This window comes from Podarcis cretensis (genome assembly GCF_951804945.1).
Source record: "Podarcis cretensis genome assembly, chromosome: 2".
NCBI classification, from domain to species: Eukaryota; Metazoa; Chordata; class Lepidosauria; order Squamata; family Lacertidae; genus Podarcis; species Podarcis cretensis.
This window is the reverse complement of record NC_137171.1, coordinates 58288254-58311065: the sequence shown is the minus strand read 5'-3', so window position 1 is coordinate 58311065 and position 22812 is coordinate 58288254. Positions and strand designations below refer to the sequence as shown.

The window sequence follows — 22812 nt, the reverse complement described above, 5'->3', positions numbered from 1 at the left end:
CGGAAAGCCCAGCCCCGCTTCTTCTGCCATCCCCCCTCCCGTCCCCGGCGCTCAGCCTATCCGCGGCCGGCCAGCGTCCGACGGCGGCGCAGTCACATCCTTCTGCTCGGCAGGGAGGGTCCGTCTGCCTGCCTCCCTGCCTGCCTGCTGCCCGTGGCTCTCCCGCGATGCTGGCCTCGGCGCCTGCAAGATCCGCCCCGTTCCACGCCGCCTCCGCCGCCGCCGCCCCTCCCGCCGCTCACCAGAAGCCTTGCTGCGGCCACGGCAAAGACACGGTAAGGCGGACGAGCCAGATCGGCCGCTACTGGCGGCGCTGGGGCTGCTTGCCAGCCTCTCTCCGGGCCGCCGCAGGGTTCGGGAGGGAAGGCGAGCCGGGGTAGGCGGCCTTGGCGCGGCTACTGCTCCCCTGCCCGCAGCAGCCGGAGAGAGGGATGCTGGGGGAAGGAGAAGGCTTTGCGCCACTGCAGGCCTGGGAGGTGGCGGTCGCGAGGATGGCGAGGAGAAATCGCCTTGCCCTCCAGCGCGACCCCTGGCGCCTTGCCCTTTCTATTTCAAGGCCGCGAAGGCTGCCTGATCGGCGCGCCGCCGCAGGCCCCGGAAAGCCCTGGACGAGGCCGCCTCGCTTCGCCACCGCGGGCCTCCTTCGTGCGCATCTGCTTCCCATCAGACCTCTTTCCGCCTCTCCATCCTTCCCTCCCAGAGGTGCCCGGCTGGCCCTTGGAGACCTCTTCTTCCAAGCCAGCGCCATCTGTGTGCCAGCCCATCCCCGCCGGGGGCCCCTGGAAGACGGCGACGAGGGGGTCTGCCGCTCCCCTTCTCCCCGCGCTCAGCAGCACCGAGCTGTAGGTGACCTCGGTGCGCGAAGCGTGCTTCGCGCCGGCTCCATGTGCTCTTCTTCCTCGCTGCTCCTTGCGCTCCTGGGCAGCACATACCCAAGTAGTAGCGAGGCCAGGTGGTGTAACCCCGGGGTAGGCCACAGACACGGTAACGTGGGTTTGGCAAGGTCTAGATGCAGCGCACAGGTAACAGTGTCTTAGCCTTTCCTGGCTACCTGTTAGTGGGTGCTGCTTCCCTCCTCTTTTTCCTCTTTTCAGGTTCTTCCCCTTGACCTCTAAATGCCCCTAATGCCCTTGCTTGTTCTTATATCTGCTGGATGAAGGCAAAAGTTCAGTGGGTGGAGAACATTGAGTCATGAGGTTTTGCCCCAAAGGGCTGGGTGTATTTGAATGTCTTCAAATGGATGTAGATAATTCTAAAGGAATGTCATTTTAAAAATAAATAGCAAGGGTTTTTCAATATTCAGGAGCATGGCTACATCAAATTCCACTGTCTGCAATGGGAAATACCTTCATTCTCAGATTGATTTTGATGTGTTTCAAAAGGGCTTTCTGAATGTGACCTGTTTTTGCAGCTGATTTTTGCAACCATTATGGCTGGATGCAGATTGTATTTGTTGCCCTAGGCAGAAGCCTAGTGCCATTCATAAGGCCAATATAGCTGCTAAGTAGATTGAATTCTACAGTGCCTATTACATTACATATATCTAGCAAATAGACAGTTAATTATACGTGGGATATTTCTAACTTTCCATGTATACTGTCACAATCCTTTTTGTTTGTAATAGTATTAAACACAATATTAACTACTAGCACAAATTCAAAGCCATTGACAACCAAATGTATGGGTATAAAACATAAATGTGTGTTTTGAAAATGTGCTTTGGTATTGAGCAAAACTGACACATGACATCCAATTCTAAACATGCTTTTAAAAGTACATGTGAGACTAATGTTTCTTTCACACTTCAGTATGGAACTGTGATTTTTTTTTGACATGACATGCTAAATTTCATTCACACCAGTGGCTACAGTGTTCATTGGACAGTGTTGCTACTCCCTCATCCTTTCTGCACATGTGTGCTTCTGTTCCAACTTGATTCCCCTGTGAAAATGGCAGGAAAAATCTGTATGCTAATTACCACCGCTAATTTCATCATTTTACTCCTTTTTTGTTTAGTGGGGTTGCAAACAGATTCTTTGTCAAAAGCAATGCAGAGAGATAGCATCCACTTTCAGATACATATGAGAGATATGTCCACAGGTTCCTGATTTGGCAGGTGATAACATGTGCAGAAGTCAGATGTCCTCAGCTGGTTCAGGTTGACTGACTGGAAATCCAAGGGATTGAAGGCTACTGCATGAAAGAAGCATGTACACTATCATATGTAAATATTCTGGCTTCCAGTACAGGTGTTGTTTTCCAGACAAGTGTCCAAGGAGCAAAACAGACTCATGTAGCCATTCACATATTACATTTAGCAGATACTGATCTCAGTGGGAAGTTACACTGAGGCTATTGTTTTTCAGTTGCTCCATTTGCATATGCCTCTGCTCTTTTAGCAAGGCATATACTAGTGATGTGCTTTCCTTTTAATATAATTATTTCAGTAGAACTGTTCATGTGTGGGCAACATTGGTGAAATCTTCTCCAAGATGCCCTGTTAAAAGGCTTCCCAGCAGTTTTCATAAAGTCTGTAGCAGAAACAAAGCAACACATTTAAAAAGACACCTAGAGGCAAAGTAAGAACAAAATCTAATTCTTAAAACACAAAAGAAGAAGGTGTTTTCCTTCCAAACCTGAGCTTCTTGCAGAAATGATACACTTGGGCGCATCTGTCATTCCTGTTCTCCTCCCGTATCTTCCTCCAGCTAGGGGGTGGAGTCAGAACTGAGTGCTCACAATGCTGCATTCAGATCTTGATAATGAGTATATGAAAGGTACATCAAGGTTGCAGGATGGAGATCACTAGAGAGAAGGCAAAGAAAATCCTCAAATGCACAACATAAAAGCACAGAGCCAGAGAACTGTGCACTCACTGTCCTTTTACCACCTAAGGAAAGCAGGAGCTGAGTGCAAACTGTTTCTCACCAAGGAACATTAGATGCAAAAGGCGAGGATTGGTAGAAGTCAGATACTCACTGAGGGTAGCAAAGATGAGATAGACATGACCTAGGTGACAGTGGAGATAAGATAAAGCTAGCGCTGTTAGGAATGGGTTGTGTGTGTGTGTTTATATGGGACGGATAGTGGCTTGATATATAAAGAAGAAATTTGGTCCATTTTGTTTGTTGTTTATTGAAATGTTTTTAAAAGATACAATGAAAGAACCCCCCTCCCCGATTCCCAGCTATGCAGTTAGTGATAACGGACAGGTAGCATTAAATCTGCAATGTCCCATTTTTCTCCCTGCCCCATGCCTTTCATGTCATTGATGTGTCAAGTTCTGTGACTTAAATAAGGCACAATTTACAGTTACTACATATATTGATTTGACTATTCTGGTAATCAATTTTTTACAATGGAAAAAAGATTAAGAGAGAGAGAGATAAAACAAATCAGTGTTGGTGGTGCAGGGGGAGCAAAATCCGTCTTTTCAGTCTGCAAAAGATTCCAATAAATTATGTGGGATATTTTGAAATGTATATTCCACCCTTCTTTTAATATAATGTATTATTGCTTGTGAGCTGCAAGATCTAAGAGGTCTTTCATCAGGAGACTTGGCCACTTTCCACTTCTGCAGTCTGATACGTTTGGCTCTGATTTCTGTGATGGCCACATCTATGTGCTTTAGACATTCCCTATGTAAAAGGTATGGATTCCAGCCTATAATAGTTGGGAGAAATTCCTCTGAAATAGGAAACATTTACAGGTGACTGAACAGAACCTCATACAGTGTGAACAATTGCTTGGGCACCACTGGAGTATGTGGACCAAGTTAGCTGATGTAGGATTTCTTCCTCAGTGGGTTATGTATCTAGTTTGAGTCACTAAAATGGCTGCTAGCCATCATAGCTATGCTCTGCCCCAGTAGCTGGAGGCAGTAATGCTTTTAAAAACCAGTTGCCTGGAGCCACAGGAGGGGAGAGTGTACTTGTGCTTGAATCCTGCTTGTTGGTTTCCCAGTGGTTTGCCACTGAGAGAACAGAATGCAAGACTAGATGACCCTTGGCCTGAGCAAGCAGGCTCTGATGTTCTTATGTAAAAACATTATCAGCAAATGAGTAGCAAGGTCTTTTCCTACCATTTCTGTGTGGTCAAGTCCCATGCAAAATATCACTTCAGTCAGTATGACTGTGAAGTCTGTGTGTGGGTTAGAGCTGGAATTTTATGGAGGTTTGACTGTGGAGCAGGAAGTCAGAACAAATATTAGTCTCTTGAATCACCTTTGTGTTTAGTAATATGAATGTGTAAATCTTACTGAGGCTGATATCATTCATGTTCTGTGGGCTGAAGGGCTTAGGTTTGATTGCTTTCTGCACCTGTTCACACAGTAAGTCAGGGAGAATAAGGTAGGATTCAAAGTATGTAGAAATTCTTTGCTTACAGTAGCTTTGTGGCAAGGTGTGCTACCAGTGTTTGAAATTGGCCATGCGCCAGCCACATTTTCCAGCTGGCTTTTGACCACTTGCAACCAAGTGAAGATGGACTGTTTTCACACACTAATACCCCATCCTGTAGAATTCTATCAGTTATATTTTATCTGCACAATTGGAATGAATTTCTGGAATAAAATTGCTTTTTCTGTGCAGCCTGAGCAGCAGCAGTCACCATTAAGAATAAAAAGGTTGGAATGGGCCTCTTATATGTGACTGTCCCTGGATCAAGTCAGTTTTCTTATTTAAGTTCTCAAAGCTCTTAACCTTGCTCAAGGTTGACATCTGAACTAGCCAGATGTTTCACTGAGACTCAATCACAGTCAGTCCATCATTTGAAAAATAAGACTTTAGAGCTGTCTTACTCCAAAATAGCAACTAGACATTCCGTTTTGGCGACGGCAATCTGGGTTTAAGGATCCATTTGGCACCCAGCTTATATAGTGGTACCTCGGGTTAAGTACCAGTACTTAATTCGTTCCAGAGGTCTGTTCTTAACCTGAAACTGTTCTTAACCTGAAGCACCACTTTAGCTAATGGGGCGTCCTGCTGCCGTGGCACCACTGGAGCACGATTTCTGTTCTCATCCTGAAGCAAAGTTCTTAACCCGAGGTACTATTTCTGGGTTAGCGGAGTCTGTAACCTGAAGAGTATGTAACCTGAAGCGTATGTAATCTGAGGTACCACTGTATATCTGAATTTCTAACACTGTGTGCTACATCTTGTTTGGGGAGGGGGTTACTTCTAACCAGCAGCAAGGAGGTGATGAAATGCAGAAAGGAAAGCTGAATTACTTGGAGAAAAGCACAATATTATGTGATTAAGACCAAACCTGAAAGCTTCTTTGTACCAAGCTCCTCCTATTGGGATGGATTGCCTTAGTACCAAACACTGTGTCAAGATCAGCCCTGACATTCTGTAGCTGCTGGTACCTTAGGATTCTGCCACAGTCTCTAGACTCTGTGAAAATGATACATTACTTGTTACTCTTTAACTTTTTTGATGGGGGTCTAAGGTCCATTCCTCATACCTGGCTGGGGTGTGTGGTGGCGGCAAGTGATCTGGGGCTCAGGTAGCAGTGAGGGGGTCAGCAAACTTTTTCACTCGGGGGCTGGTCCGCTGTCCCTCAGACCTTGTGGGGGGCTGGACCATATTTTGAAAAAAATAATAATGAACAAATTCCTATGCCCCACAAATATCCCAGAGATGCATTTTAAATAAAAGGACATATTCTCATGTAAAAACATGCTGATTCCTGGACTGCCCGCAGGCCAGATTTAGAAGGTGATTGAGCCTGATCTGGCCCCTGGACCTTCGTTTGCCTAGCCATGCTGTAGCTGGTACAGAAGCAGGATCCACAGCTTCTGTACCAGCTGCAGAAGAGGCACTAAGGGCAAGAGAGATGGATCAGCAGCAGAAAGTGGCATGGAGATGGGTGCCAAGACAGAGGTTGACCAAAGCTGGAACTAAGACTTCCTAATGTACATTGGTTTTCACAGCGGAGACTGAGAAGTGTATTCTTATCTATTTCATAAAATTCATATGCCGCCCTCAAAGCTGCTTATGAAAGATAAAACAGTTAAATCAAGAGAAATTTGCAACTATACTTTAAAATATACAAAAGTTAAAAAACTAAAATAGGTTAAAATGATCTTAACTTTCTAAGCTTCGTCTCAATAGGCAGGGAGTTCCAATGGGCAGGTGCTGCCACACTGAACAAATGAGTTCTTACAAATGCAGAAGAGGCATTATGTGGCACTCGTAGTAGTGCTGCTACTGCATCTCTCTCCCCACTTAGTCAGAGGCAATATGCCTTCAGATGCCGGTTGCTGGGAATCACAAGTTGGGAGAATGCTGTTCCACTCAGGGCCTGATTCTGGGCTTCCAGTGGGCATCTGGTTGTGTACTGTGAGAACAGGATGCTGGACTTGGTGGGCTTTTGGCCTGATCCTGCAGGGCTTTTCTTGTGCCCTTAAAATAAGAGATGAAAAGTTTTTTGCTTTTTTTTAAGACAGCAAATCATTCCTTTTGGTTTAAAAAATGAATTGTTCCATGCCCAAGGGTCCAGAACAATTTCAACTTGTCTTCCCTTTGTGGCTATGAAGACTTGTATTTATTTTTAGAGAAAGTTCTTATGCCATTTTGTTGGTGCTGACCTTTTCTTATGCCAAAGTGTTGGTGCTGACCTTTAAAGCCCTAAACGGCCTCAGCCCAGTATACCTGAAGGAGCGTCTCCACCTCCATCATTCTGCCCGGACACTGAGGTCCAGCTCTGAGGGCCTTCGGGCAGTTCCCTTGCTGCGAGAAGTGAGGCTACAGAGAACCAGGTAGAGGGCCTTCTCAGTAGTGGTGCCCACCCTGTGGAACGCCCTCCCATCAGATATCAAGGAAATAAACAACTACCTGACTTTTAGAAGATGTCTGAAGGCATCCCTGTTTATGGAAGTTTTTAATGTTTTATGTTTTATTGTATTTTTAATATTTTGTTGGAAGCCGCTCAGAGTGGCTGGGGAAACCCAGCCAGATGGGTGAGGTGTAAATATTATTATTATTATTATTATTATTATTATTATTATTATTATATCTTCAGTGCCAGGGATATACAAAAACAAACTTACTTTTCTTTTAGAGAGAGGCTTCTTAACCTGAGTATGAAGGAACTCCAACCTATTCCTGCCAGTTGGTGTTTCCTAAAACAATTAGCTTCTAAAGCTTGCTACCTGACTTTGCTTCCACAACATCTTTTAAAAATGTAATAATCCTATAAATTGCAGAATCATGAGGTGGGACAACAGATGCCAGAGTTTAGTGTTGCTAAGTCAGGAGCGCTTAACACTGACTTGCATTTTGTCCCTGCTATTTCAGTCTTGGTGATATCCTTGAACAGGGATTGAGTCATGTGATAGCTTTATCATCTTCAAGGCTGGGATCAGACACAGACATGCAGTTTCACTTATGACCCACTCGGAGTTCACATTCTGAGATCCCAGAACTGATATATAGGGGCATTTACAGGCTGCCCTGTTAAGACCCCGCAGCCCCACTCATTAAGCTCATTGAACTTTCAACTTGTGGAGGCTGACGGTTGTCTTTGAACTACCGCAGACCTAAAACGACTGATCAGCTGTTGCACAGAGGAAGCAAGTAACTTTTCCTCCCCTTGATGATTCATATCTTAATCGGGGTTAACCACAGATAAAACACTGTGATATTGTCTGTTTCACACACCTGATCCCCTGTGAAGTTAATAGTTGCTTAGAACTCAATTCTCATTAGATACAGGATTATCTTTTAATATTCCTTAATTTCAGTAATTGCATAAGATGGGATTTAGACACCTCCCACTGCTTCATAGGGATAGTATAGACTGCTGCATTAAGCCGGCATGTCATGATCGATTCATCACACAGCCATCGCTGACGTTTCCCGTGCTGTGGTGGCTTTCTTGAAAAACCCCGGAGCTGATCCTGGTGACGTGGCTTTCTTCAGTGCTACCTGCTGGAGTTTTAGAATGGATTTGTAGCCAGTTGGAATAGAAGTTGTCCTGACTGATAGCTGTCACATCTGAGCACCACGAAAACATCATGAGGATGTCAAGGAGCTCTTCCAGGTATTGTTTCCTCCAGCTCACACTAGTATAGCAGTGGACAAGTACAGCACTGGAGAAGGAGGCCTCTGAAGACAAGCTCCTCTGAGAGGAATTTTCTGGTTTTGGAGCAGAGACAGTGCTTGCCGCATGGAAAGATGCATGCAGATCTAGTCACTCCAGACACCTGTAGAATCTTGAGAGGTCCCTTCTCTGACCTAGTGCTCACATTCAGGTCAGCTGCTTTTGAGACCTGTTAACATTTCATGGCTCTCTTTAAGCCTTTCACAGTGATACGTATTGAGTATATCAGAGGTCAGCAAACTTACCCCGCCTTGGGCTGGTGTCTCCAGCGCCGATCGCATGGCGGGCCGGAGGGCGGGGGAGCGTGTGCCCATACGCGTGCGCACACGCTATTTCTGGCACACTTCTGGTCGGAGGAGCACTGGAAATAGCTTGTGCGCATGTGCACGGGTCTCCTCTGACCCGGATGTGCGCCGGAAATAACGCTTGCGCATGCACACAAGCTATTTCCGGTGCTCCTCCGACCTGGAAGTGGGCAGCTGTGCAGCGCAGCACTAGTAACAACAGCGGGCAGTAGGGGTTGCCGCGGGCCGGATAAACGAGTCCCACGGGCCTTAGTTTGGGGACCTCTGGAGTATATGCAGTGGCGGAGGAAGGGCGGGTGCGGGCTGCCCCGGTTCTCATCAGTGAGGGGATGTGACAAAATGACAAAAATGTGAGTTTTAAAAAAATGGGGCTCACAAAACTTTTTAGTTCAGTCAACAAACGTAACGAAACGTGGCTGGCACTGGGTGCCATACCACGTGGGCCGGCACTTATTGCGGGGCCTGCAGCATGCCCAAGCCACGCATCTCTCCTGGGAGTGACATGGTGGCTTGGGTGCCTGCCTGAAACAGCAGTTTGGCGCTTGCGTCTGCCCTCCGCCTGTCCCTCAGCAGCCCTACAACTGAAGAGGAGGTGGCGGAGAGGCTCCACGTAGCACCCCCCTGTCCCCATGGGTGGCTTGTCCTGCCCCGGCTGCAGGATGTCTGTGCCGCACCAGGCACCCGAGCGACTAGTTACGCTGCTGAGTATATGATTCTTGGCCTTCAGGTCTTCCATTTTGCTAAAGATCTCATTAGTTGAGGAGCATCCATTTTAAGTTTACTGAGTTGGGTGGCAGGATTGGAGCACCCTGGAGACGGTCACAGAATAGTTAAGTTAGTATCACCTGGGGTTTGTATCTCTCAATCAGTGTACCCTCAAGAATGTTGACTATGTCACTAGGCCAGAAAGATTCTTTGTAGCTTGTTTTCTCGGTTTGCTTGATGGAGCAGTTCAATTTGAGCCAGAAGAGAGACTCTTGAGACTCTTGACTTATCTAAGAGTAGTATCCAACTCTGGCATGCAACAGCTTGTTGCACTTAGCGCTTCAGGCTGCGAATAACTGCTAAAGTACCTATCTGACATATGTGCTCTGGCAATTCTCTTGTAAAAGCAAATTGCTTCTGGTCTGGAGCCAAAATAAGCAACAACTTAGTGGTGCTTGCTCCAAAACGGTTTAGGGACAGACACCATTTGGTGTTCTGCATATCCTTACTTTGCGTTCTCCTTTTTAGTGGAATTATGGTAAATCATTCTGTCTGTGAAATATGAAATAGATCCTCAATGCCTGTTGCTTACTGGCAAAATAAATTATTTTGTATAAAGCTTCTAACCTATGGTGTGCAGCTAGTAGTATTTAAGAAATGAGGGTGGAATCTTCAGTTTCTACAATAAACAATCCTGCACCATGTGTAATGAATCAGATAAGCCATAAGGCACTGTTGCATATTCATCTGGGTGAAGAGTAAAAAGATTTAAGGGCTCATGAGTTGGGCCTGTCTTGGTTATTGCAAGGCAAGTCTACTTATGTGTAACATACTGGCCTTGCAGGAGAAGAGCAAAGATGCTTTAAAATGTCATTTCATTGAGCTCAATTATACGATTTGTTAACCTCATGTGGCTATAGACTTGATTGCTATGAAATGGATCTCTATGGTTCCTGTTCTTAAAGAATGATTGTTTTTAGAATAACTTTTATGTATTGACATTTAACAAGGTGCTGGATCCAGATCCTAACATTGCATAGCTTTGATGGCTTTGTTTGATTTCGTCATCTGTTTCTGATGGATGGTTTGGGCTTCAAGGCTGGCTGGAAAAGAGAATAAAATGCTTAAATGATACTACCTCCTTCCTTTGTGGAAAGATTTAGAAGAAGGGAAAACAAAAATAGTGAGCTCTATATGGGGGCATGGGGTGGGGAGGAGGAGAGAAGATGTTCTTAACTCAGCAGATTCAGAGTGACATGTTTCACACGCACCTAGCAGCCCAGATCATTGTGATCTGTTCATGTTGTTAAGGATCAAGAGGTGAATTAAAGCCCCAGAATTTTTCTTCTTGTCGAAATTTTCCTCAATATATGTTTTTAGGTGATTCAACATTACAAATAAAGGTCACGGCAAACTCAGCTCTGTTCTTGATTGTGGGGTTTGTTTTTATAGCGACCAGTGAGAGGGCATCTCGGTAATGTAACATGAAAAAGACTTTAATTGATCCTCTTTTTGGTTAATTGGTGGCTGGACCTCTGGAATGACAAAAGCACTGTGGTGTTTGGATTCTCCACAAAACCATAACTCAAGTGTCTTTTCTCTTTTTTTGGCAGAAAATGGCTGTTCCTCCTGCTTATGCTGACCTAGGAAAATCTGCTCGAGACATCTTCACCAAGGGATATGGTAAATATTGCCACAAGGAAATGGGTGGTGTTTCACTGGTTATCTGGGTTGTTGATTTCTAGGATTTCACACAACTATAATTGCAGTTTCTGGCCAGTTGCGTGTGTTATAGATCACAGTCAATATGCATAGATCAAACTGTGCCCTAAGAATAGGTCTTTATCAGTATGTACTAGCTTCTGGGCATCATTTAGCTCACTTAGTAAACCTTCTGACTAAAGATGCACAGGACTTCTCTGTCCGTATGTATTCTCTGTCCTTCAAGGTGTAAACTGCAGCAGAGGGATGCAAAGAATAGTTCTCGGATGTAGCTCCCACTTTGTAAAAGCCTATCTAAGCCCATCTAACTGTATATCTGGAGGCAGCGTTGGCAATTGTGTATTTTTAAATTGTTTTTCAGTGGCAGAGACAAGGGGAGACATGTCCCTTTTTTGACCAGACTGAATTAACAGTTTTATCCAGCTGCTGTCAGCCTGAGTAATCAGTCTTGTCACTTTACTCTGCAACCTGTGGAAGGGAATAAATTTGGGCCAAGTCCCAGGTACCTTTGAATTTGTGTACTAAGCATAGCTGTCAACTTACAGATTTGAAAATAAGGGACCAGCAGCCTTGAAAATAAGGGACCAGCAGCCAAAATAAGGGACCTGCATCCTTACCTGTTCCAGGCACTCCAGTCTTCCTGTCCTCCTGCAGTCTGGTCAAACTCATGCTGGGTAGCTTCAAGAACACTGTCCAACCAACTTTGTAACCAGAGGTTCAACTGAATAGAATTTGAATCACATGCACCACAAGGCCTATGCAGCCTCAACTTAAGATGGCTCTCCGGCCTGGCTTTGCACTGCAAAGTTTGCAGCAGCACGTGCAACAAAATGGCGTCCAGCATTCAAACCCTCCCTCAGCTTGCATTAATTAGCCACACACAAGGCATGCAAGCTCCACCCCCCAGTCGTTCTTAGACTTCTTATTGGGTGAGCAACACAGCCAAGCAACACAGTTGGAGCCTCCCTCCTCCCTGGCCGGCAGGGAGGGAGGGAGAGGAGCTGCTTCCTTTGAAATTTAAGGGACATCATTTAAGGGACATCCATCAATAAGGGACAGCAGCGGGACATGGCGCTGGAATAAGGGACTGTCCCTTCAAATAAGGGACACTTGACAGCTATGGTACTAAGGATGGTTTTGTGCATTTGGGCCTTTATTTTGGAGTATTTATTTCAGCAATTTGCCTTCTGATCCTTTGAAGAAAACTGTTTGTGTTCTGTTAAATATCTCATGGAATCATGGATCTCATCATGTGTTTCCCCATTATTTATTTTATTTACAGCCTATCTTTCTTCCAGTATTGCCTCATAACACGAATTAAAACAGATACAACTGAAAACACACCAATCAATAGAAATATATAAAAATGCTGCTCAGTTTACTTCTTGCAAGAGCAGCAGCAAAAGTTTATCATGTTTATGCTGATTGTCCTGTGGCTATATATTATGTGAATATAATCATATTTCACCTTCCTGCAAGCTGCAGAAATTAGTGTAGCTTCTTAAATGCTTTTCTTCCTGCATAGAAGACTTACATTTTATGAAAGTTCAATCAGAATCTCTGCCTGCCTCTGCCCCAGATGGTTACTGACCTCATTCTGGCTTATTTATATTTTCTTAGGATTTGGCTTAATAAAGTTGGATTTGAAAACAAAATCTGAAAATGGACTGGTGAGTAGAGAAAGACCAAGCATGATTTTTTCATGTCATTTTAATTGACACTTCCAATAAAGCCACCTGTCTACTTGGACAGGGGCCTGTATATTTTTCTAACTCTGTAAGGTGATTTTGTGAAAAACAATTTTTCACCCTGCATTTTGTCCTTAGGAATTTATAAGCTCAGGTTCAGCAAATACAGAAACAACCAAAGTTTCTGGAAGTTTGGAAACCAAGTACAGGTGGACAGAATATGGCTTGACATTCACAGAGAAGTGGAACACAGACAACACACTAGGCACAGAGATAACTTTAGAAGATCAGGTGAGTGTTACATTGAAAGATGGCAGTTTTTTTAACTCTTTAAGCACTCATCTTTTCAAACTATAAATGCAATTGGTGAATTTCTTTTTCTGTTCAGCTTGCACATGGACTGAAGCTGACCTTTGACTCCTCATTCTCTCCTAACACTGGGTAAGGAGTGGGTACATTCATACAGTAGAATACACTTTTTGTTGCTGTTAGTTGCCTGCTTAATTTGCTTTATCTTTCCAATCTGGGCTGCATTAGTGATTATCCATTGTGTGCGATCATCTTTCCCCTTTCCATGAAGGTCTTTTCTTTTTGCAAACTTAAGTGTGGTGCTATTTAAAATAGTTAATCACTTGAGCCAGTTGTCATAACTGCTGCTAATTTTGGCCTAAGATGCACATGCGGGTCTTATAAATGCAAAATACATCTTCCAACAGCCTCCAGTGCAAGGTCTATTTAGTGCTACTTAGCAATAACTGTTTCACTCTTTACCACTAAGTTGTGCTATTTGGGACGCCTCTTCTTCCCCTGCCCCAGCTGGATTTCTGGTCTCTGTTCTTGCAGGCTGTAACGCTAGATGCCATTGGATGGATGAAAGGTTTTGATGCTGTGGTTGTTTCCTGCATGTTATGTGGGCCAGGAGGATTAAGCAGCTGGGAGATTATACGTACTTAATATTTGTGTGTGTGCATCTTCATTTTTATCATCCTTTCTAAATGCTCCTGATGTCAGAATGTTGCACAGCTAAAAGTAGCGTATTGCATTTCTAGTAACCAGGGCTGCATTCATTAGGTATGGTGTCCCTTTCCTGAGCTGTGGATGTTCAATCTCAGAATGATTACTGAGTATCTGCTCCATAGCCTCCAGATTTGGCTTTGCAGCATCATTACAAACTCAGGTTTTACTAGCAGTGCTTACCTGGATGGGAATAAAAAATGTAAAATGACAGAGCACCTTTGCTAAAAGCACCAGGGGTTAATGTGGCATCCACCTTAGCACTGATACAAAGCTCTAAATCAGACATCTACTAAAATTATTAAATTAAATAGATCCTTTTAATTACTGGTGTGATTTTAAAATGTCCATTTGGGAATTAGCCATTTTAAGACCCAATTTAGAAATGTGTTAAATGCACCTCTTGGTTGTTGCATATTTTTTTGTTTCAAATTGGGGTGTGTGTGATTCACTTTGGGGACTGTGGAATGTAGGAAAGGAGTGGTTTCACTCCTTCCTCCTTCACCATTGTGCTAAATAAAATTCCTCTCTGCAGAGCTGCTATTCACCCAAGACACAGGGAACATTGATTTTCATCAGAACCACAGTGGCAAAGAAAAGAATCGCCTCCCCACTCCAACATCACAGTCCTGATGAAAACCGGTCTCCCTGTACTTGCCATTAGCAATGAAAGGACAAAAACTGCCACAGCATGTTGTGTGTTTAGTGTTGCGTTAAGTGTGGCCCTTTGCAACCCAGTTTCAGAAATTGCATTTTCAAAACAGCTGAATTATTGATAACAGAGTGAGGAGGGCTACATCTTAAAGGCAGGTAAGACACAGAGCCATAAATCCCCTTTCCAAGTGAGTGGGTATTGAGAGGAATGCTTGTGTAGACTGGACTCCAGCGACAGGTAATCCTTTCCACTAGGAGTCCTCCATTCTGTCTCCATTCTTGCCTTCCTGCTACCTCATTGGTGGCACAGCAGAAACCACACGAGGGAGTGATGAACCTCAGTCCTGTCATTCCCTTGGTGCAGGTGTTTGCAGACTTTGACTGACCTTTATAACCAATCAAAATGTCACCACCAGCCACACCTCTCCCCTGACCTGGTACCTTGGAGCACCTCTGAAGCTCAGTATGAGGTCAAAGTGTCCATAACACGCCTTGGGGGCCCCCACTGCCCCCGGTATGAGACAAGCCTCTCCGGGCATTGTCCGGTGTTGCGCTCCCCTGGGATGGACATGAGTCTTCATGCCAGAGCACTCAGCGACACAGGTCGGATGATCCTGTGCACGCTATTAATCAGCAGAGTCTGCAGTGATGACTGGAAGTATGAATGTAAACATTCTTAGATTCATTTTGCAATATTTACAGGACAAATCATAATGGCGTCTGCTCTCTTCTTCAGCAGCAGACACAGAGAGAAAAACACAGTGTAACAGCAAGACATAACAGAAGAGATAAGATGTAACTTCCATCCTCAGACCTTTCCAGCTCAGGAAAGTAAACACAGACATGTGACTTACCAGTCATATATCAGCAACAGAGGAGTGATTTGCTAACACAAAGGAGACCCCCCCCCCATCCATCTTTCACACTGCGATGGGATAACCTGTCCCTGATTTCTGCAGAGGTGCTAAGGAAAGCTGCACAGAGGAGGCTGGCTTCCTTCATGTTGGGATAACACCCCAGCATAGCCACTGGCTTCAGTGGGGAAAGACCCTGCTCTCCTTTTATAAGTGGGTCCCATGATGGAGTTTGGGAGTTGAAAGAGAGGGTATGTGACATGCCTGGCAAAGAAAGCTGGGGAATGGCTAAGGAAGTTTTCCCTGTGGCTTCCAAGCAAGACTGCAGGGTGGATGGGAAGAGAAGAAGGAAGGTGGCAGCTTTCTTGAGATGCTAGTTGGGACTGTTCATGACTGTCCCTTTCTCCATCAGTGCCACACAAGCATCCTTTAGGGAGGGAGTATAGTTCAGAGGTACAGCCTGTGCTTCACATGCAGAAGGACCCAGTTGTATGCCCAGCACCAACCTAATGGCCTAAGGCAGCAGTTCTCAACCTGTGGGTCCCTAGATGTTGTTGGACTACAACTCCCATGATCCCTGACCACTGGTCATGCTGGCTAGGAATGATGGGAGTTGTAGTCCAACAACATCTGGGGACCCACAGGTTGAGAAACACTGGCCTAAGGGTCTGAGTATAAGGCAGTTTCCTATGTTCCTTGCATGCACAGCAACTCCAGCTAGATCAGATAACAGGTAATGGGAAAGTGCTACCTGAGACTCTAATGAGCCACTGCCAGTCAGTCTAATCAGTTCTGGGTTAGATGGGCAAATATTCTAGCCTAATATTAGGCAGGTTCCTGCCCATATAAAGCTCCTTAAAAAACACACCACACTGTTCAGGAATTACAAATGTCAGATACGCATGTCCTTTCAATTAATCCCAGGGAAAATGGAGGCAGGCCAGCATCCCTTGAATTAATTATGTGGTTAAGTACACCATTTATATAAATGAAGTAGTGAAAGTGTTGCTTGACAAGGACTGGTGTGCGTTACTGATAGCACCTGCCTTCAGTGAACCTTGAACTGTGATCTCTCGAGGTGGCTCTGATGTTTGCCTCTTCTCCAAACTTGAAATGGAGGCGCCGATATGTGAAAGAGGGATATGTCTGCCGATTAATGTAGCAGTCACCCTCCTGGGGTGCATGTCATGTCGAACCACGAGCTGTTACACCTGGGGTTTCGGTCTTGGATCATCTCAGTGTTCCAGTTGGCTTCAGTGTGAATATCCAGGTTAAAATAAGGCTGAAGGAATTGAGAGGAAATAATGTGGTTGATTAATAACAGGTAAAAAAGTAGGTCCTTAATTTAACCAGCATGTAGAAGGGTGCCTGGTGATAAAGGCATTGCAAGTAAAATGTTTGCCAACCATCAGTTTTGAGTCAATATCTTCAGATAATGTTCCAAATAATTTTCCTAACCTACTGCATTGATCATTAGTCTCCTGTATTGAAATAGTGCAGTGCCTATTTCAACAGCTCAAAACAGGACTGATTGCTGGTTAGAATCATAGAATTGGGACCTCAAAACCATCTAGTTCAGTGCCCTGCTGATGTAATAAATTTGTTGCTGTAGTTTCCATGATAGGTGGCCATCCAGTTTTTGCTTTAAAATCTCTAATAATGGAGAGGCTGAAAAAATTGGCCTACTTGTTTCAGACACCAGGTGCATGAGGAGGTAGCATCTTAAGATAGCTTATGCATGGTGACTATAGCCTGTCAAGCAGCTCAGCATACAGAGAAAGAGGTTAATTTGTTTTGGCAGTCTCCATGCTACCGTTAAAGGTTTCTGGTGGTGGCAAGAACATAAGAGAAGCCTGCTGGATCACGTCAATGACTCATCTAGTTCAGTGTTCTGTTCTCAAAGTGGCCAACCAAAATGCCTCTGGAAAAACCACAAGCAGGATCTGAGCACAAGAGCACTTCCCTCCTGTAGTTTTCAGCAACTGATATTCAGAAACATTTCTGTCTCCAACTGTGGAGAATGCATGGGACTGGTACATAGCAGCGAGGGGGAAATAGCTTTAGAATGCATGATTTAAAATGTATACTATAAAGCACGGTTTTCCTTTTAGGAAGAAGAATGCTAAGGTCAAGTCTGGATACAAGCGGGAACATATCAACTTGGGCTGTGACATGGATTTTGACATCGCTGGTCCTTCAATACGTGGTGCCTTTGTCTTTGGCTATGAAGGTTGGCTGGCTGGTTACCAAATGACTTTTGAGACTGCTAAGTCCAGAATAACTCAGAGCAATTTTGCTGTTGGTTACAAGACTGACGAATTTCAGCTTCACACCAATGTGTAAGTACTGGCAAGACTGCATACTGGGAAAGTGTTGTAAGGGAAAAAATAATCCTGTCAAGTTGGTGAAAAGGAAGGTGGAACTGTTTCTTTATCAATAACTTGGATGCTTTAAACATCACTATGTGCTTTGGTAGGAGCCAAATTTATATTTATTCAGATATATAGGACCTTCCAGATCATTTCTAAATCCAGATCTCCAAAACCCAGATGAAGGGTTTGGAGACCGGGGTTCAGAAATGATTTGGAATGGATGACAGACTTAAGTTCACACTAGTGTATTGAAGAAATAAAAAATGTGGAAGGATGTTGTTAATTTATTTCCTTCATGTGTTTTTTTAAGCACTATATATAATTGATTGTAATATAGACTGCCCTTCATCCTGTAGGATCTCACAGCAGTATTCAAATGATGAAAAGCTAAATAACATAAACATTAATAAAGAGTAAAAGTGCAGCATCCAACCATTAGAACAAGTCAGCAGCAAATCATAAACATAACCATGCCTAGGCTTGCACATTTCCCACAAATGACTGTACAATAAAGTATGAAAAATGTTCTTACAGGAATGATGGCACAGAATTTGGAGGTTCCATTTATCAGAAGGTGAATAATAAGTTGGAAACTGCCGTCAATCTTGCTTGGACAGCTGGAAATAGCAACACCCGCTTTGGAATAGCTGCCAAATATCAAATTGACCCAGATGCATCTTTCTCTGTGAGTAACATGTGGGCACTCATTTTCATTGAGATTTATTCTGTTACAGAGGTTGACTGCTTAATTCTCCTGGAACTCCAAGACCATTTAACAGAAGCAGCTCAGCAGGTGGGGTGGAACAGCTATGCCAGCTTCCCAGCAGGTGGGTTTCTGTTGCTTCCTGCAAAGGGCAAGGTGGTGGGGAGGTTGGTGCAGTGCAAAAGCACCAGCAAAGCCAGTCCTGCACTTCTGCCAATGCACAGGCCTTCCTGCTGCCCTCGCCTCCCCTCCCCTCCTGGAGAGCAACAGCAACCCATCTGCTGGGTCACCTACCTCATCTGGTAATCACTGCTTCCTCTTGCTTCACTTATCAAGCGAAGTCCAGGCAAGGAAAGCAGCCCTGAGAGAAAAGAGACACTTGCACCTCAGCACCTCTCATAAACACGAAATCTTTTTTGTTTCCATTTGCTTTCCCTTTAACGTCACCTTTTTAAATTTATTTCCCCTAGTTATTCAGCTGTATTCAGATGTGGGTGTTAACAATGTGGACTCGTCGATAAGAAACAAGAAAACAGATTGTATCTGAGCAATACAGCTTTGTAGATCTAGCACTTTGCCTAGTTGCTCATAGTGAGTAACTATCAGCACCACATGCCTTCTCACTGCTGCTGGGCAGAGATGTGTATGCAGCTGCCGCAGCTTCGCTCAGTGCTGTGCTATGGCAGCTGCACAGATGATCTCCTCATCGTTTCCTTTGACTCATGAAACTACTGGCTAAAGAATAGAAGGGAGAATGAGCCAAAAGATTTAACAAACCTAGCTTATGTGTGTTTTGAACTGGCAGTATTGCAAGAGCTGCTGCACCTGTGGCTGGCTCGTTCTCTCTTCCATCTGACGAATTGAGTTCTGAGGCGGATTTAGGGGAATGCAACTGGTTCGCCCGCACTAGACGCCGAGCTGAGAGGGTGCCGCAACAATGACTTAGAATGGAAGGCAAGGGGGGGCACTGATTTTTGGTGTCACGCAGGGTGCTGCTGATATTTGAAAGCCCAAAGTCTGCCACTGGGCAAGGAGGAGGAGAGGGCCTTCTTGGTGGTGTTGCCTGCTCTGTGGAATGCCCTCCCATCAGATGTAAAAGAAATAAACAATTACCTGATGTTTAGAAGACATCTGAAGGCAGTCCTGTTTAGGGAAGTTTTTAATGACTAATGTTTTAATGTATTTTTAATCTTTTGTTGGAAGCTGCCCAGAGTGGCTGGGGAAAGCCAGCCAGGTGGGAAGGGTATAAATAATAAATTATAAATAAATAATTATGATTATTAACTTGCAGGGCCAAAGGTCCCCCATGCCTGACATATAGGGTTATGTCCAATGTTAGTTCTACTCTGAGTAGCCCCATTGAAATGAATAGACATGGCTAACTTAAGCCCATTAAATTCACTACTCCATGTAAGATTTAGTTGCCCCACAATCACATTTGAGTCATAACATTTTTTAATTTTTATTTTAAATCTCTGCACCTGAAAAAACCTCAACATTTTCCTTCCTGGGGATTTTTTCCTTCCTGGGGATGTTTTATCGGGTTTTTAATATTCTGTTGGAAACCACCCAGAGTGGCTGGGGAAACCCAGCCAGATGGGCGGGATATAAATAATAAATCATCATCATCATCATCATCATTAATTATTATAGCCCCACATGTAGCCTCAGTAGCACTGATGCTTTAAAATGCTGGTCTTTACTATGGTGGCTGTGGCTCTATCCTGCTCATTCCACTTGTGAACAGGTGCCTGACAAGGCCCCACTGGGGAGGGCAATGGTGACGGGCAGCAGAGGCACGAGTGCAGGGTGAAAAGCAGGATCCATTAGGCAATCAGAGCTGTGGTAGAAGTTGATGAGCCCTTTCATTAATTATTTCCTTGGTTGGAATAATGCATGACGCACCTGCAGTAGCTATTCTGGAGAGTGGAAAGTGAGGGCTCTCCCGTTCAAGGCTAGCCTTCCGTATTTTCCGAGCACAATTCAAAGTGTTGGTGCTGACCTTTAAAGCCCTAAACGGCCTCGGTCCAGTATACCTGAAGGAGCGTCTCCACCCCCATCATTCTGCCCGGACGCTGAGGTCCAGCGCCGAGGGCCTTCTGGTGGTTCCCTCATTGCGAGAAGCAAAGCTACAGGGAACCAGGCAGAGGGCCTTCTCGGTAGTGGCGCCCGCCCTGTGGAACGCCCTTCAGCAGATGTCAAAGCGATAAACAACTACCTGACATTCAGAAGACATCTTAAGGCAGTCCTGTTCAGGGAAGTTTTTAACGTGTGACATTTTACTGTATTTTTTGTTTCTATGGAAGCTGCCCAGAGTGGCTGGGGAGGCCCAGCCAGATGGGCAGGGTATAAATAATAAATTATTATTATTATATTATTATTTTGGCTGCCGTATAGAGGCTGGCTGGCAACTGGATGACTTGCAGAGAGCTTTTAAAATGATTCCTGGCAGCAAAACATCATGCTTAGCTTTAGGCTCAAATGTATAAATGGGTGGGGTGGGGTATAAGCTTCCATTTGTTTTCCTTTTACACTGGCAGCAAGCCAACATCCTAAGTTCATTCTACTTGTGCCATTTGAGCTGCAAGCCATAATATTGTACTGATCACCTGGAGAAAACTTCTGTTCAGCAAAAGTAAAGAGTTTGTTAGGAAATGCATGAGTAGTCTTTTGCACAATTAGCTGACGGGGATGGGCGGGGTGGGGGGAGACCTATTGAACTCACCAAGATCTGTGTTTTCAAATAAACATCCACATGCTTACTGAATTCCCAATTTCTTTCCCCTGAGCAAATAAACTGTCATTTCTGTTTTCCACAATTCTTTTTATGATCTGCAACAAGAACTTTGAAAGATATCTTCACTTTTGTTTTTCAGGCTAAAGTGAATAATTCCAGTCTGATTGGTTTAGGATATACTCAGACTCTGAAGCCAGGTACGCATGGAATAGAATTGTATTCGATTCTGCTGACCTTTTCCATCCAAATGGTTATGGCAGAAAATGACATGCGTGATTTTGTTGTATGCTTGTGATATGTGGAAAGCCTGATTATTCTTCAACCCCAGTGATCAATTCTTTCAGGCTTTATTTTTATCTAAATTTGAATTCTTGTGAAGGCGACTGAATGCCACTCCATCTGGTTTCTATATTTTTCCCTGTACTTCCTCAGATAAATTGCCACTACAGTGCCAAAAACATTAAATCTAAATTGACAGAAAAAGCTGATCAGTCTATGTAAGAATTATGGATAGTTGATCATGCTTTATTGTAGTCATTTGCTTGGATCAAATCTAAAATACTAAAAGAGGGTGAGTCAGAGGACAGTGTTGCTAATGCTGATATCACAAGGAATTGTGAGCAAATAGCTTAGTGAGGTTTCTTGGTAGCTGTATTGAAGTTTTGGGACCACTGTCCTATATCAGGAAAGTATTAATTAACCCTTTATATCCATTGTATGTCTAGTTCTCATACTTCTCTCAGATAGGCTTCCTATATGTCCAGAATTTCCCAGACATAGCCAGAACACGACAGTTGGAAACTGTGTCCGGGTGGAAATCGCTGTCAGATTGTATGCATTGCCCTTATGTTCCTAAGTATGAATGCTCATATTTTCTCTCTCCCTGTTTTGCTATGCAGGTATTAAATTGACATTGTCAGCTTTGTTGGATGGGAAGAATGTCAACGCAGGTGGCCACAAACTAGGTCTAGGACTGGAATTTGAAGCATGAAAGAAGGAATTGTACCACCGTTATTTCTGGTGATTAATTCTGAAATACTATACAGCATAGCTACCTTCTGAATTTAGTGTACTTTTCAATGTTTTATGTCTGGGATGCAATTATTGCCATGTGTCAGTCATGTTGAATCTGGTTAAAGAAGGCTAAGCTTCAAAGTGTGTGTTTTCAGAGAAGGCCGGTGATGATTTTCCCCCCCTCCAGTTCCAGGCCTTTTGGGGAATGTTGCTTACCAGCTATTAATATGAAGGTCTGATTCTTGTCTTGAACCTTTTTCTTAAGATAATGGTTCCTGAAATGGTTGAAACATTTGGAATTCATGCTATGAGAATGCCAATCCATCCAAGTGCTCGGGAAGCTCCTTTTCCTGTCACTTGAATTAGCAGGCTTTCATTCTGTGATGGAGTGTTCAAATTTGTCTGATAAGGGGCTGCTCAGGCAGATGCATCACACACATTTAAGTCTTACTTAGTTCTTCCCTCCTACACCTTCAGCTCTCTTCCTACACCAACACCTTGTCCTTTGAGTGCTTTAGAGTGTTCACTTCGTATAACTTTGGCGTGTAGAAAGTTTGATGTGACTCAGCCAACACCACTTAAAAATCACACCCCGTGTTGTGGTTCTTTCCCTTGCACTCATTATGGAAAAGCTTGTACGACAGAGCCATAAGCAGGGAAGTCTTTTGTAACTGTAATCACCTAGTGACATTGCATTAAACAAGATGGACTTTGTTTCTATCACTACTTCTTCTCTCTCTTTTTAGCAGTTTAATGGTTACATCTTCAGTCTTCCATCTTTTTTTGTGTGGCATTAGACCCCAAAATGCTGTATTGGACACCACTTAAAATGAAACAAACAAGCAAACCCAACTTGAATAAAACATTGAAACTTCATCTCTAATTGTGTCTGTTTTCCTAAATGGTTAAGCATCCCCATCTGTGTTCTTACAAAACGCAAT

At 44.0% G+C, this 22812-nt stretch overlaps 1 protein-coding gene across 1 annotated transcript; it reads left to right on the top strand.

The window, feature by feature from the left end:
- Nucleotides 1-77: 77 nt before the first annotated feature.
- Nucleotides 78-22747, top strand: VDAC1 (voltage dependent anion channel 1). Its single transcript, XM_079968157.1, has 9 exons — nucleotides 78-275; nucleotides 10727-10796; nucleotides 12456-12505; nucleotides 12662-12814; nucleotides 12912-12964; nucleotides 17157-17384; nucleotides 17952-18102; nucleotides 20997-21054; nucleotides 21757-22747. Exons 1-9 carry the CDS (start codon nucleotides 168-170, stop codon nucleotides 21846-21848), a joined length of 963 nt encoding a protein of 320 aa, XP_079824283.1. The 5' UTR covers nucleotides 78-167; the 3' UTR covers nucleotides 21849-22747.
- Nucleotides 22748-22812: the final 65 nt, after the last annotated feature.

Bases quoted from the DNA above. Each gene is read 5' to 3' on its own strand.
- VDAC1 (XM_079968157.1), top strand. From the start codon at position 168: ATGCTGGCCTCGGCGCCTGCAAGATCCGCCCCGTTCCACGCCGCCTCC. The intron at 12,965-17,156 runs GTAAGGAGTGGG...TTTTCCTTTTAG, and splicing joins TCATTCTCTCCTAACACTGG to GAAGAAGAATGCTAAGGTCA. The intron at 17,385-17,951 runs GTAAGTACTGGC...ATGTTCTTACAG, and splicing joins TTTCAGCTTCACACCAATGT to GAATGATGGCACAGAATTTG.